The sequence below is a fragment of the Chelonoidis abingdonii genome, chromosome 1, assembly GCF_003597395.2.
Source record: "Chelonoidis abingdonii isolate Lonesome George chromosome 1, CheloAbing_2.0, whole genome shotgun sequence".
Taxonomy (NCBI): Eukaryota; Metazoa; Chordata; order Testudines; family Testudinidae; genus Chelonoidis; species Chelonoidis abingdonii.
This window is the reverse complement of record NC_133769.1, coordinates 150,727,665-150,739,935: the sequence shown is the minus strand read 5'-3', so window position 1 is coordinate 150,739,935 and position 12,271 is coordinate 150,727,665. Positions and strand designations below refer to the sequence as shown.

Here is a 12,271-nt window from a genome sequence, read left to right as displayed (position 1 = left end):
ATTTTTGTACAGTCTGCCTCCTCATCAATACACATTGCTACTCCAGTGCATCATTCTCATATTCGTCCCTTCTTTCACAAACAGCCCCTCGGCCTTGGTGCTGCCTCCTTCATTTGCAGCTGCCCCACCTTCCACTCCTCCCTGCCCAGGCTGTTTCTGTGAAGCTTTCCAGCAATGACCTTGGTTCTGCTCCACCTCAGGCTTGGACCAGCCTCTCTGGCTGAACTCTAAGAATATGCCTACACTGCATGATTCCCAGGCCAAGCAGATGGACTCATGCTCGCTTAGCTTGAGCTAATGGGTGCAGACTTTTGGCGTGGGCAGCAGTTCGGGCTAGCGCCCCTGTTTGCCCACTGGGATCCAAGCTCAGGTGGCTAGGCAGAGCTACACCATCCACAGAACTATTCTTAACGCTAGATCATCTTGAGATAACACGAGTCTCCCCACTGCAGTGGCTAGATGCTCCCTACACTTCTTCGGGCAGAGACCTGCCTCTAGCCCTCCAGCTCTGTTGGTTACAAAGAGGTTGGGGGTTCAGTGTGTGTCCCCCTCCTAAGTATTTAGCTCAAGGCTGGATGCTGCTAACTGGCAAACTCCCAAGGCAAGTGGTACAACTCAATTTGTATTTTTTTTATAATTTCAACAGATAAATTGAATTTAAAAAAGCATAAAAATAAGGTTTCATTGTTGTGCAAAATGATAGGGGGCAAATGCTTAAAACCATTTTTATCTTCACAGTTGCAGGAAATTGGGAGAGGTGTGTGTCAGGCAATATTTATTTAACAGTCGGTGCTGACATGCAATGAGTGAAAGCTTCATAAACCGTTAAAACACCCATTGGCAACATCACCTGTCAAACTATACAAAATATCAAGAGCCGTAAATCGAACTCTGAGAAGTGATCAAGCCACCTTGCCTGTCAGTTTCAGTTAGAGCAGTGGGGGGGGGGGGGGTTGGTCAGTTTGTGCAGGTGTGATGAAATCTACAATTACTGACATTTACCGATTTGAGAAAAAAATCTAATTTTTACAAACCTCCTCATGAGCAAGAGCCTAGAAGCATCATGGACAAACATCTCTAGGAAGCTGGTTTTCCTATTGGCCAGAAAGCCAGAGTCCAGCCCAGCCCAAAAACCAGGTTGAAAATTACTGCTGGGAGAAAACGTCTCTGCAACATTTTTAAACAGTAGAGTGCCACCCTTCCCTCCCTGGACTGTGGCTGCTGCAAACTCTCACACGTCCTCCCTAGGAAGAATGTAGGAAGGTTTGCCTAATGCCTAGGGTTAAGGGGATCTTTCAGGAGCCTCCTCCTCCTCAGCCCCGGGGAGCCTGCAGCCCCGGAGTGAGCGAGCAGGGCTGGAGATGGAGGAGGGTGGTGCGAAGCCGAGAGCAAGCTGGTAGCCGCACACAAAACCCGGCTCCAGACTCCGAATGCAAGCCCATTGCTGGCTGCGCAGAAGAGCGCCACTTTTGGAAAATATCCTCAGGGGAAGCGACTGCTTTCCCTGCACCTCCCTTAGCTACGCTACTGGCTGCAGCGAGAGTCTGTGGTCTTGCTGCCTTTCCCCCATTAGATCCACCATACAGCGGAGCATGTCAGTTTGCTCCTCCATGAGCTTGACTGTAGCATCCTGCCTGCTCTCATCGCACGCGTCCCTCCATTGTTTGTGTTCCTGTAATGCTTTACGGGACTCCACAATTGTTTGCCTCCACGCAATCAGCTGGGCCCTATCAGTGCAGGAGGACTGCATGAACTTGGTGACCATGTCTTCCCGAGTTCGTTTTTTCCAACTTCTAATCTGGACCAGGCTCTGGGATGGAGTAGATAGGGGACGCATAGAAAATTTGTGACTGCGGGAGGAGAAAAAGGGGGGATAGTATTTTAAAATATACATTTCAGAGAACAAGGGGGACACTTTGGTAGGAGTAAGCCATCACACACAGACGGGCAACAGAATTCAGCTTGCTGGCAGCCTAGGGGCACATGGGATTTTGCTTCTTCTACATTCATTTCAATGTTTTCAAACTGCTGGCACTCCTTTCCCATAGCAAGCAGTACCTGATGGGTTTGTCATAAAGGAGGGCGTGCAGGCTCTCTGGGATGATCACTTCACACAACACCCAACCTCCTCCCCCCTCCACACCCACTCCACACCCACCTCAGGGCTCTGATGAGGCTCTGAGCAGGGGTGGGCCCTTTAAACGATATGTGAACAACCCAGTGCAGCTGGGTTCCCCCCTACACCGCGCTCTGCATAGCTCCAAACAGGCTCTCACTCACGAGAAGTACAGTAGTACCTTCTCCAGGGTCACGGTCCTGGAACCTGCACTGAGGGTGGTGGGAGCCTATTGGCTCCAGTGTTAAGCATAGTTCCTGGCTAGGGCGGGAAATGGATTCCCCACTTGCCACCTGTGCACTGTCCTCCTCCTCTTTGTCCTCCAATGATGCTTCCTCCTCGCTCTGTGGAACTCCCCCCTTGCAGGTGTCCATGGGCAGTGATGGGGTAGTGGTGGCATCACCCTCCATAACTGCATGGAGCTCACGGTAGAAGCAGAATGTATGGGGCTGTGACCCAGAGCACCCGTTTGCCTCCTTGGCTTTTTGGTACACTTGCCTGAGCTCCTTGATTTTTGTATAACACTGCTCTGTGTCCCTGTAGTAGCCTCTTTCTGTCATGGCTTTGGAGAATTTAGTGTACATATTTGCGTTCCTTTTTTCGGAACATTGTTCTGCCATAACAGACTCACCTCCCCGACATACGATGAGATCCAGTACCTCCCATTTGGACCATGCTGGAGCTCCGCAAATCCGGGACTGCATGATCTGCATGATCTCTTGTGATGCCCATGACCTGTTCATGACTTTTATTAAAAATATCTGTGACTAAAATGTAGCCTTACCCATTAGCCTTCAAGGACAAACCTGGAATCCTAGGCCTTCCCAATTGTCTGGGAGATGAGAGAACTCTGAACACTGCCATAATCCATCTGGATTGTGATGTTCTCTACATTAACCTCTAATCTGAATATCAGGCCTAAACTATGACTGCTTGTGTGAGTTAAACTGGAGATAACCTGTGAGACCCCTAAGGAGGCAAATAAGAAAGTGAGCTTTCTGGTGTTTGCACATGAGACCTTATAGCCATGAATGGTAAAGTCTCCTCACATGTCAGGTACTGGTATTTCACAGTCATTGCTGACAAAATGTCTGTCAGCCCCTTTATAAACCCTTCAGTTTTTGATTGTCCATAAACAAGCCCAAAAATCTATGTTTGCTTTGACTCTGGTTCCTACTGTCCACTGGATTAATCCAATTTTTCTTGTCTTGCCTAAGGTGTCTTTTTGGGTATCAATTTAGAGGAAAGGTTGAATGCATTGTGACCTGTCTTGTCTTCTCTTGGCCTCTGATAAGCTGAGTAACCGGAGGGGTGAGATGGGCTAACAGAGAGCTCTTGGTGTCATCCACCCAGTCTTGGATGATGAAGGTAAAATCCTGGGTACTTCATCACTGATAACTTTCTATATGGTTTAACTTTTTTTAATTTAATTTATTCACATCAACCTGCATTCTTGTGACTTTGTTTTATGTGCTTATTATTAGAAGTGGTCGGAAATTCTCTGACAGAATGGTTTGCCTTTGAAGAACACAGATTCGTCCAAAAAACAGTTTGGCAGACATGGTTCAAAGTTGATGAAAGTCAGATGGAACCCATGCAAGATCCAGATGGAACACTATCTGTTAGCCAGGTTTTAAAATCTACCTGTTTCCTGCCATTTTGCACATGTAGCTCTTCAGCTGAAGGGTAGTTGAAAGCCTGGAAGTCCCCTGGTTGAAGTGGGAGTCTTGGAGGTTGGAAGCGGGCACTCAGGGCTTTCATGTTCCCAGCTTTCTTTCAGCCTGTTGGGCAGAATGTCTCTTCTAAGCACTGAAAGGCAATGTTTCAATTTTTCTAAATAATTTTTTTTTAGTTTGTTTCATGAAAATTTTTGTTTTTTTTAGTTTTCTTTTTCAAATTGGAACTAAGCCAAATTTCCAAATCAGCTGCAGAATGGATTTCTTGTTATCTGCACAGCTGCACCTGTTCTGCCCCTCATGAAAAACACATGGGGTCACAGTGTAGCTGGCCCTTGCATGAGCATGTAGGAATGGAGAGGTAGGCATGAAACTCTACAACCACTATTTGTGCGGCTATGCAATTGTCTTCCATAATAGCAAAACCTGTTTACTCCTGCTCTTCTTCATGGCACAGAACACCATAAAGGGGGTAGAGATGGGCAGAGTCGTGGCACAGCCTCTTTTCATCAGACATTAGAATTGGTCTGTTCTATTTGACAATTTCACACTCTTCATAGGCTTACAGAAGTTCCAGTAGAGCTTGTCCTACTTGAGGTAAAATCTCACTATATGCTACCTAGGTTGAGTGGTTTTACACTGCCACCTGCACAGGGTTGTTGAATAAATGCCACAAGCTAGCCCACTGAATTTAATTAAGAAGAAAGCAATAGGGTTCTATTAGCATTTAACAGAGTTCAAGGGAAATTGGTCTAAATTCTATAGAATTGAATAAAGAATCAAATCCCTTCCACATTATTTTGTGCATTCTATTTCAGGGATATAATTTTCTAACTATTTCTAATTGGATAAAATTTCACATGATTTTTTTCTTCATTTTCTATTACATTCTGCAAGAGTTGTCTGAAAGCAGCAGGCACTTCTTCATTTTTGAGAATCCTGCAACGTGCAGAGATAGTAACCAGTTTGTTCTCAGAGTTGCTGCAGCTGGTCGAGGGAGATACATGCACTATGCTCTCTCATGAAGACACTACTTTCACTCCTAAATCTAAAAGTCAAAATTTCAAAAATTGAAATTAGATGGTTGCTCTTTTTTATGGAAAAAAGAACAGCTATTTTTTGTTGTTTCATCATTCACCTTCATTCAATTTTTAGTTTCTTTTCCACAACATCCATATCTTTCTCTTCCTTCAGAGGCATCGCCTCTTTCCCTCTCCCGCCTCTTCCATCTCCACCATGGACCATCTCTCTCTCTCTTTCTCCATCGTACCTACCTTTCATCTCTATGGATGCCCCAAAACCTTTTTTTCACTCCAGATTATGGGATGGATCTGTCTCCATAGAGTTCTGTCTTATTATAGTCACATTTACCTTGCTCTAAAATGCCTACAGAAGACAGGATAAAAGATGAAAATGAGAGGTAAAATGAAGGCACTGCTCAGTACTGAGAACTGTGTAAAATGCAAATATCACAAGTGAGTTAATTGTAAACCCTGTAATGGAATCCTTCCAAGATTTGCATCCTCCGGATCAAGACATGAAAGTAACTACAATCCTGTTTCCAGATGCTTTCTTGCTCTCCAATAAAAAGCAGGAGGAATGTGTGTTAGACAGATGCCAGTAAGCCTTCGCTTTGGTGTCACCTGTTCTCTTTGGGAAATTTCTCCTTTAACTCCACAAGCAGATCGTGGTGATTGTGAGAAGAAAGATGTTTATTTCTTTTTATATCATCAGCTTAATCATTTCATGGATGGAGAACATCATAGGGATGTTTGGAAATGGATTTATTGCCATCATTTATTGCATTGACTGGGTCAAAAGCAAAAAACTGTTTTCATGTGACATGATCCTGACCTGTTTAGCCATGTCCAGAATTCTGTTTCAGGGGATATTTACAGCATACATCATCATCCACATCTTTGCTCCTGGGACATATCATCTGAATCAAGTACAGAAATCTCTCAGCTTCCTGTGGTTCTTTGCAAACACTGCTGGTCTCTGGTTCACTGCCTGTCTTGGCATTTTCTACTATGTGAAGATCACCATCTGCAACCAGCCCCTCTTTCTTCGAATGAAGCAGAAAATCTCTGTGATGGTGCCCAAGCTGCTTCTGTGGTCACTGCTGGTCTCCTTCGTTACCTCTATCCCATTGATCTGGATTGAGTATAGCTTTTACCTTTGCATCTCAACAGGGCATCTTTTCAGTAACAGCACTGTGGAAGATAAAACCTGGGATGTCTCATACATTTACTTCACCCTTCTGTACAGTGCAGCATCTTTCATTCCTTTTATCATTTTTTTGACAACATCCATCCTGTTAATTTCCTCTCTGTGGAGACACACCAGGAACATGCAGTCCAATACAACCGGCTTCTGGGACCCCAGTACAGAGGCCCATGTAAGTGCCATTAAAGCTCTGATCTCTTGCCTTATTCTCTATATTTTTTATTTTGTAGCTGTGATTGTGAACGCATTACCTACTTGTTTGACTGATCGCACCTGGACACGTACAATCACTTCCATAGTCCTTGCTGCTTATCCTTCAGGACACTCCCTTATCCTGATTCTAATTAATCCCAAACTGAAGCAGGCTTTGGTGAGGATTCTGCAGATTATCAAGTGCCATCTGAAAGGAAAAAAATTTAAATCCTATCACCTGACCCCAGAGATGTCCCAGCCCTCCTGACAGGCAAGGAATGGTTTCACATTTGGATTGTCCTGGACACTATGAGAAGAAAGATAAGACACAAGGAATGTTGGTTAATTAGACCATAACATAAGTAACACATCTGGGAACTACCTGGCAACAAATCGTCCATCAAATGTCACCCTTCCTATTGTAATATGTACCACCTGGTGGAGGATTACTGTCATCTCCCTACCCCATTAACTGTTCCCAGCACCATTTTGAAGGTGAAGGGGTGGGGAGCAAGGGGGTGTCTCCTTGCTGTACTAGACAGTAGGAGACCCAACCCTATTCCCACCACCACCTTCTTTAGAAGAAGCTGCCTCCTGATCTGCTTCCAATTCCAGTGTATCTGGGAACCAGATTCCCTGTTGAATGATTGCCTTTCCTGGGCACTTCCAAGTTACAACAAAAGGAATTTTACAACCTAACCTTCCCATCAGGTCCCTGGCCTCCTTTTCCCTGGTAGTTTGTGCCTGGTATGCTTGTTTCTATCTCTTCTGTTCCTTCATCTTCTGGAATGTTGTCCTCAGGTTACAGACATAAGATGGTGCTGTGTCTCCCACTTGTGTAGAACATCAGGTCAAGGGAAGCATGGTAGCTGGATCAATGGACAATCATTCCTGAACTGCACTGACCCTCCCTAGTCTTGGTCTCCTTTGACAGATCTGTTGGCGCACAGAACACAACGCAGGTTCCTTAGGCTGCTCTTGCTAGATGTGCTCACAAGACCAGACTGAATCTTTTCTCACTGCACTCACTGACTGACAACATCTGTAACCACATTTTGCTTTTCAGGTTTACGGTGGACTGTGACTGCATATTCAGATGGTTTGTGAATCCATCTCCACAGGCATCCTTCTGGGTTGTGCTTCATAAGGAGCCATTGCAGGGCACTGGGGTCTATGCATGCTGTGAATTCCATGCCTAGGAAATAGGGACAATAGGCCTTGTGTGTCAGGAATCAGAGCCTCCAGCAGAGTTAGTCTCCATGCAACCTAATGAGCACAGCTGGCCTGCAGCAGGCTGTTGGATTGGCTATACCACCTGATTGGCTGGAAGGGTCAGTAGACTAGCTCTTAAGTCAGGAGAAGCAGCAGCTGTTCACTGGTTACTCATTGTTCACACCCATCACTGTGACTACTCCTGTAGTATCTTATTCCTGCTGCCCCTGCCTTATCCCCAGCCTTGCCTCGGTCCTGCTCCTGCCTTTGACCCATCATGCCTATTACCCTGCTTGCTTCAGGTGATTGTGGCTCTGATCCTCAGCTCTGGTCTCTGGGTTCTTGCCTCCAGCTTGACTCTCAGCTCTGGTACCTAGTTCCTGAACTCTGACTTGTCCCTTAGCTCTGACTTCTGAGTACTGACTCTGGCTCTGACCCTAGCTCCTGGTTTCTGACACTCACTTCCTGATGCCTGCTCTGGCCACTGGTCCAATGCCCGCAGGAAGCACTAGGATAGACTGTCCATGTCCTGACAGATTGAATAACCCAAAAGAAGTGACAAGGGATGAGTATGGACATGATTAAGGCACCAGCAGAACTAATGGATGCCGTGAAGAACATGCAGGTGTAAGTAACCATCCTGCAATCAGAGAATGTGTTCCTCTGATTGCAGGATGCTCTGCCGGCTCCTCTGATTTTGCCCCCCTCCAAGCCAAAGATTCTAGTACCTGACAAATTTGATGGGAGGGGGGCAAGCTTTAGAAATCCTGGGTCAATGTCAGCTCCTGTTCTTACTACACCCTCGATTATGACCAATAGACATGGGCCATGAGGGACTCATCTTAAATCAGTTGTCTGGGGAGGGTTTGGCCTGGGTTTACTCCCTTCTGGAACAGTCCAGCCGCCTCCTGGGATAATTAGAGAGATTCATGCAAGCTGTGTCCATCTGTGATTACCCGAATTTTACATAGATTGCTAAGACAGCCCTTTGGGCCTCAGGGCAGGAGTGCCAGCACACTGCCAAGTATGGCACTGAATTTCATTGTTGGGCCTCTTACACTGGGTGGAATGAGGCAGCACAGAATTGCCATTTCTGTCTGGGGTTAAAGAAGAGCTGACCCTAAGAATCCCTCTATGCCAACTAGCAAAGGGCACACTCAATACTCTGTTGTCAGAACATTTAGTCAAAGAGTGTCTTGTAAGGTGTCATATAAAAACTAGTGACATGCTGGGCATGAATATCATTGTGTGATGTACGTATGGGTTTATATAAAGAGTTATATATGTGTGCTGGTAATAAGTTCTTAAAATATGTTTTGGAGACAATGGATAAACTAGTCTGCCACAGGCAAAGGAATGTGAATTTACCTGTCTGCCTGACTTGGTTACAGGCAGAGGACAATGAAAGTGCATTTAATATAAGGTAAAGAAAGCTATCAAGCTAACAAGCAGTGGAGGAAAGAGCTTGGTGAGCGCGCTGGGGGACATGCTGGAGTCTGTACCCCTGGAAGGACTTCCTGGCTCTTAAAGCAAAGACAGTGAATTTTTAAAATACAAAGGAGGCAAAAAGGCATTCTAGTTATCCATCACTTAGGAGACAAGAAGAAAATCACCCTCTAATTCTGTAGATTCTCTTACCTGACTGGCTGGAGTTACTGTAAATGAGAAACTTTCAGGCAAAGACAGCATGCTATTTGTGTTTTGTTTGTAACCCTTTTCTCTCTCTTTTAGTCTTGCTTGGTATCACCTAAATCTGTGTTCTTTATTAATAAACATACTCTTTTTATTACAAAATTCATCTCAGTGCTTTCCATTACAGTGAATTGTGGGGCCTCAGCTAACCTAACAGGCTGAGGTGCGCACTGTCTCTTTGGAGGCAGCAAACTCAATAAGTTCTGTGAGTGTCAACACTGCTGAGAGATGTATCTGAGTAACTTGGGTCACTGATTGTTACCTGCAAATCAAGATTTAGACTGACAGTTTTGAAGAGCTTTCAGGAAAAGCAGCCAAATTGGTAGGTCAGGGAGCTGGCACACAGCTTAGCAGCACCAAAGCTTTCACTTGCTAATGTAGATGGGTATCACAGCGGCTTCCAGTTCTGGGTGTCTGAGCAGACCACCACAGGGACATAGACCACAAATGAGATTTCTCTCACTGGCCTTGTTAGCAACTGATTTTCAAAGTACAACCATTATAGCCATTCCACTCTGTTAGTATATGGGTCTGTTTGTTATTCTGGGATAACATTTTGGGTTTGACTTTTTGATACTTTTATACTAAAATGTGTAAACAAGGGACAGAGACACTGATGTTGCTTCTGCCTAGTCAGCTGCATTTGTTAATACAATGGGAATAGATAAGAGCAGTTAAAGTGTTACTCGAGAGCACACTAAGATTGCCTTGATTCCATGTCAAGGAAAAGTCAAGCAACCAGTCAGGAGAGGCAAAGGGGCTTGGTGGGGGGAGGTATAAAAAACAAAAAAACCAAAGAAATGCCCATCCCTGACCATAGCACAACCTCGCTCCTTACCCCTCCCATGGGGTACAAAAGGGGTGAGATGAAGAACCCAGACCCAAAATGGAACATGACCCTAAATTGTAAGGGGTAGGACTGTGGGCAGTCCATTGCAGGTATATTTGGGCCTGCTCAGAAGATGGAGGTGGGGAATGGGGAATGGGGAATAGGGAATAGGAACGAGGACACAGGCAAGACTCTGTGGTGTCAGAGCTGGGAAGAGGGACACTGGGGAATGGATTCTGTCGGTGTATAGCGATAAGCCCGATTGGTGTGAAGGGCTTCGGAATATGCTTACTTGAAAATTAACCCCAATAAAGACTGCATTGTCTGCGCTTCGGACTTCTGGTCTTTTGCTGCTTATTGTCTGTGTGACAAGAACCAGGGAAGTGGGAGGGTTGAGGGAAAGCCCTCTAACATCTTGGTGCCGTGACTCGGATGCATCACTCTGGACAGATAAGTATCAGCCATGCAAATCCCCCGCCCTAACTGTCTGTGCAGCTGCTTGGACGGGGTTATGTCAGGCTCTCATGATGGTAGTTGCGGGTCCTTGCAAGCTGGGGTAATGGTCTTTTTGGATAAGTGGATACAGAAGAATCAAGGCTCATTCCAGGTACAGGGGTACCTGGAATGAGATTCTAAAGGAAACTGGATGAGTATCAGGGGACCCAGAGGGATGGGAGCTGGCTGAGGAGCCCACCCTCCTTGGTAAATGGGTAGCAGAAAGTGGTTCCTTCCCATGGGGACAGGATGCCTTCCAGGGAAAGGAGGCACTTAAGTCCATCTGTAAGAGATTTGAAGTAAAGACAGCATTATGGGAGGCTGCCAGTAATCTTTCAAGTTTGGTTTTATTCCAGCAAAGGCAACTGGAGGATTGTAAATTAGAGCTAGGGGTAACTAAAGATAATTTGGCACTCTAGGGTTTGGAATCAGGAGCAGAGTTAACAGACCACCTTAAGAGACAGGAGCTGAGACTTGGTCCTAGGGGAGTGGAGGAAAAAAAGTTTTAAAGTGAAAAAGCAGGGTTTGCAACAGGGGTGACAACCCCCATTCCTCTCCCAGAGCCAGGATAAAAATCTAGGTGTAAGGGTTCCTAACGGTTTTAGCTGTTAGCCTGTGCTTTAAAATAATTACACAGAGTAATTGGTTGCTTTCCACCTCACCCCTCTCTCTCACACCTTTGGTTTTTCTGAAGTTTTAATGGAGCGTACTTTGGATATATAAGTGAAACATTTGTTTGGACAAAGCATGAGGGAAGTCTGCTGGATTCTGTTGAAAATTTTAGAGTAAAAGATCCAGGGGCGACCACTGGAGATAAAAGTTTTTTACTGTCTTTTTGAACAATCCCAAGGTAAAGACAGCACAGGGTAAAAGACAGTTGTTTGCAGAAATTAATACTACAGAGTGTGGGGGAATTTGGAGGGAAGTAAATGGTTAAGAGTTGTAGAAATGTTAAAAGATAACAATTGTGAAGATGGTAAAGAGTAACAGTGCGTTATAAGAAGGAAGTTTTAGGCTTGATGATAAAACCCAGTTATATGAATCTAATTATTTGTGCAACTCCTACAGTCACATTGGGTGGAACCCTAGTAATTAAACTACTATCACCACTATGTTTTTGTCCCCAGAAGCCTTTACAGCTGTTCTGAAGGAAAATGGGCCTTTTTCGCCCAGGAAAGGTTTGTAAATACAATTGAGTCAAAATCACTAAAGAAATGTAAAGGGTTTCTATTGGAATTTAACTTGACTGCCTCTAATTGTACAAAACGGGAATGTTATTGGGCTACAGTTGTGTAAAAAATAATAAAAGCAGTGCAAGGGGTGTTGGGCAGGAGGATTTTTGTGTGTGAATCTTTTTGTGTAGTTCTATGAGGTTTTAAGGACCTAAACCACCACTCATGGTTTGTAAAATACTGTTTGTAGGTTTAAGATAAATTGGTTGTTTATTTTTTAAATAATGAAAAAAGAAGGGCATTAAAATTCCATTTGAATCTCTCATTCAAAGTTGCAACACTGACAGACCGTTGTGCCAGAACTGGATTAGTTAGTATGATGTGGCTTTCGTATTTGGCATTTAATATTTTGGATACTGTGACACGGCTAGTACTCACCACCGCGGCACCTCCCACTGGAACCAGGGCCAGCTATAGGTTTTTTGCCACCCCAAGCAAAAAAAATTTTGGCTGCCCCCACCCCAGCCCTGGGCTCCCTCCCGCACCACCCTACTTCCCCAGCCCTGAGCTCTCCCCCGCCCTGACCTGCACCCCCCTGCCACCCCACTTCTGGGCTTCCCCTTTTCCCCACCACCCTCACACCCCCTGCTGCCCCAGCCCT

At 45.1% G+C, this 12,271-nt stretch overlaps 1 protein-coding gene across 1 annotated transcript; it reads left to right on the top strand.

Annotated features, from left to right (window-relative positions):
* The first annotated feature begins 5,656 nt into the window (after nt 1-5,656).
* LOC142046360 (taste receptor type 2 member 7-like) lies at nt 5,657-6,478 on the top strand. The gene has a single exon (XM_075062782.1). It carries the CDS (start codon nt 5,657-5,659, stop codon nt 6,476-6,478), a length of 822 nt encoding a protein of 273 aa, XP_074918883.1.
* Nucleotides 6,479-12,271: the final 5,793 nt, after the last annotated feature.

Coding starts and splice junctions, on each gene's coding strand:
- LOC142046360 (XM_075062782.1), top strand. CDS start 5,657: ATGTCCAGAATTCTGTTTCAGGGGATATTTACAGCATACATCATCATC.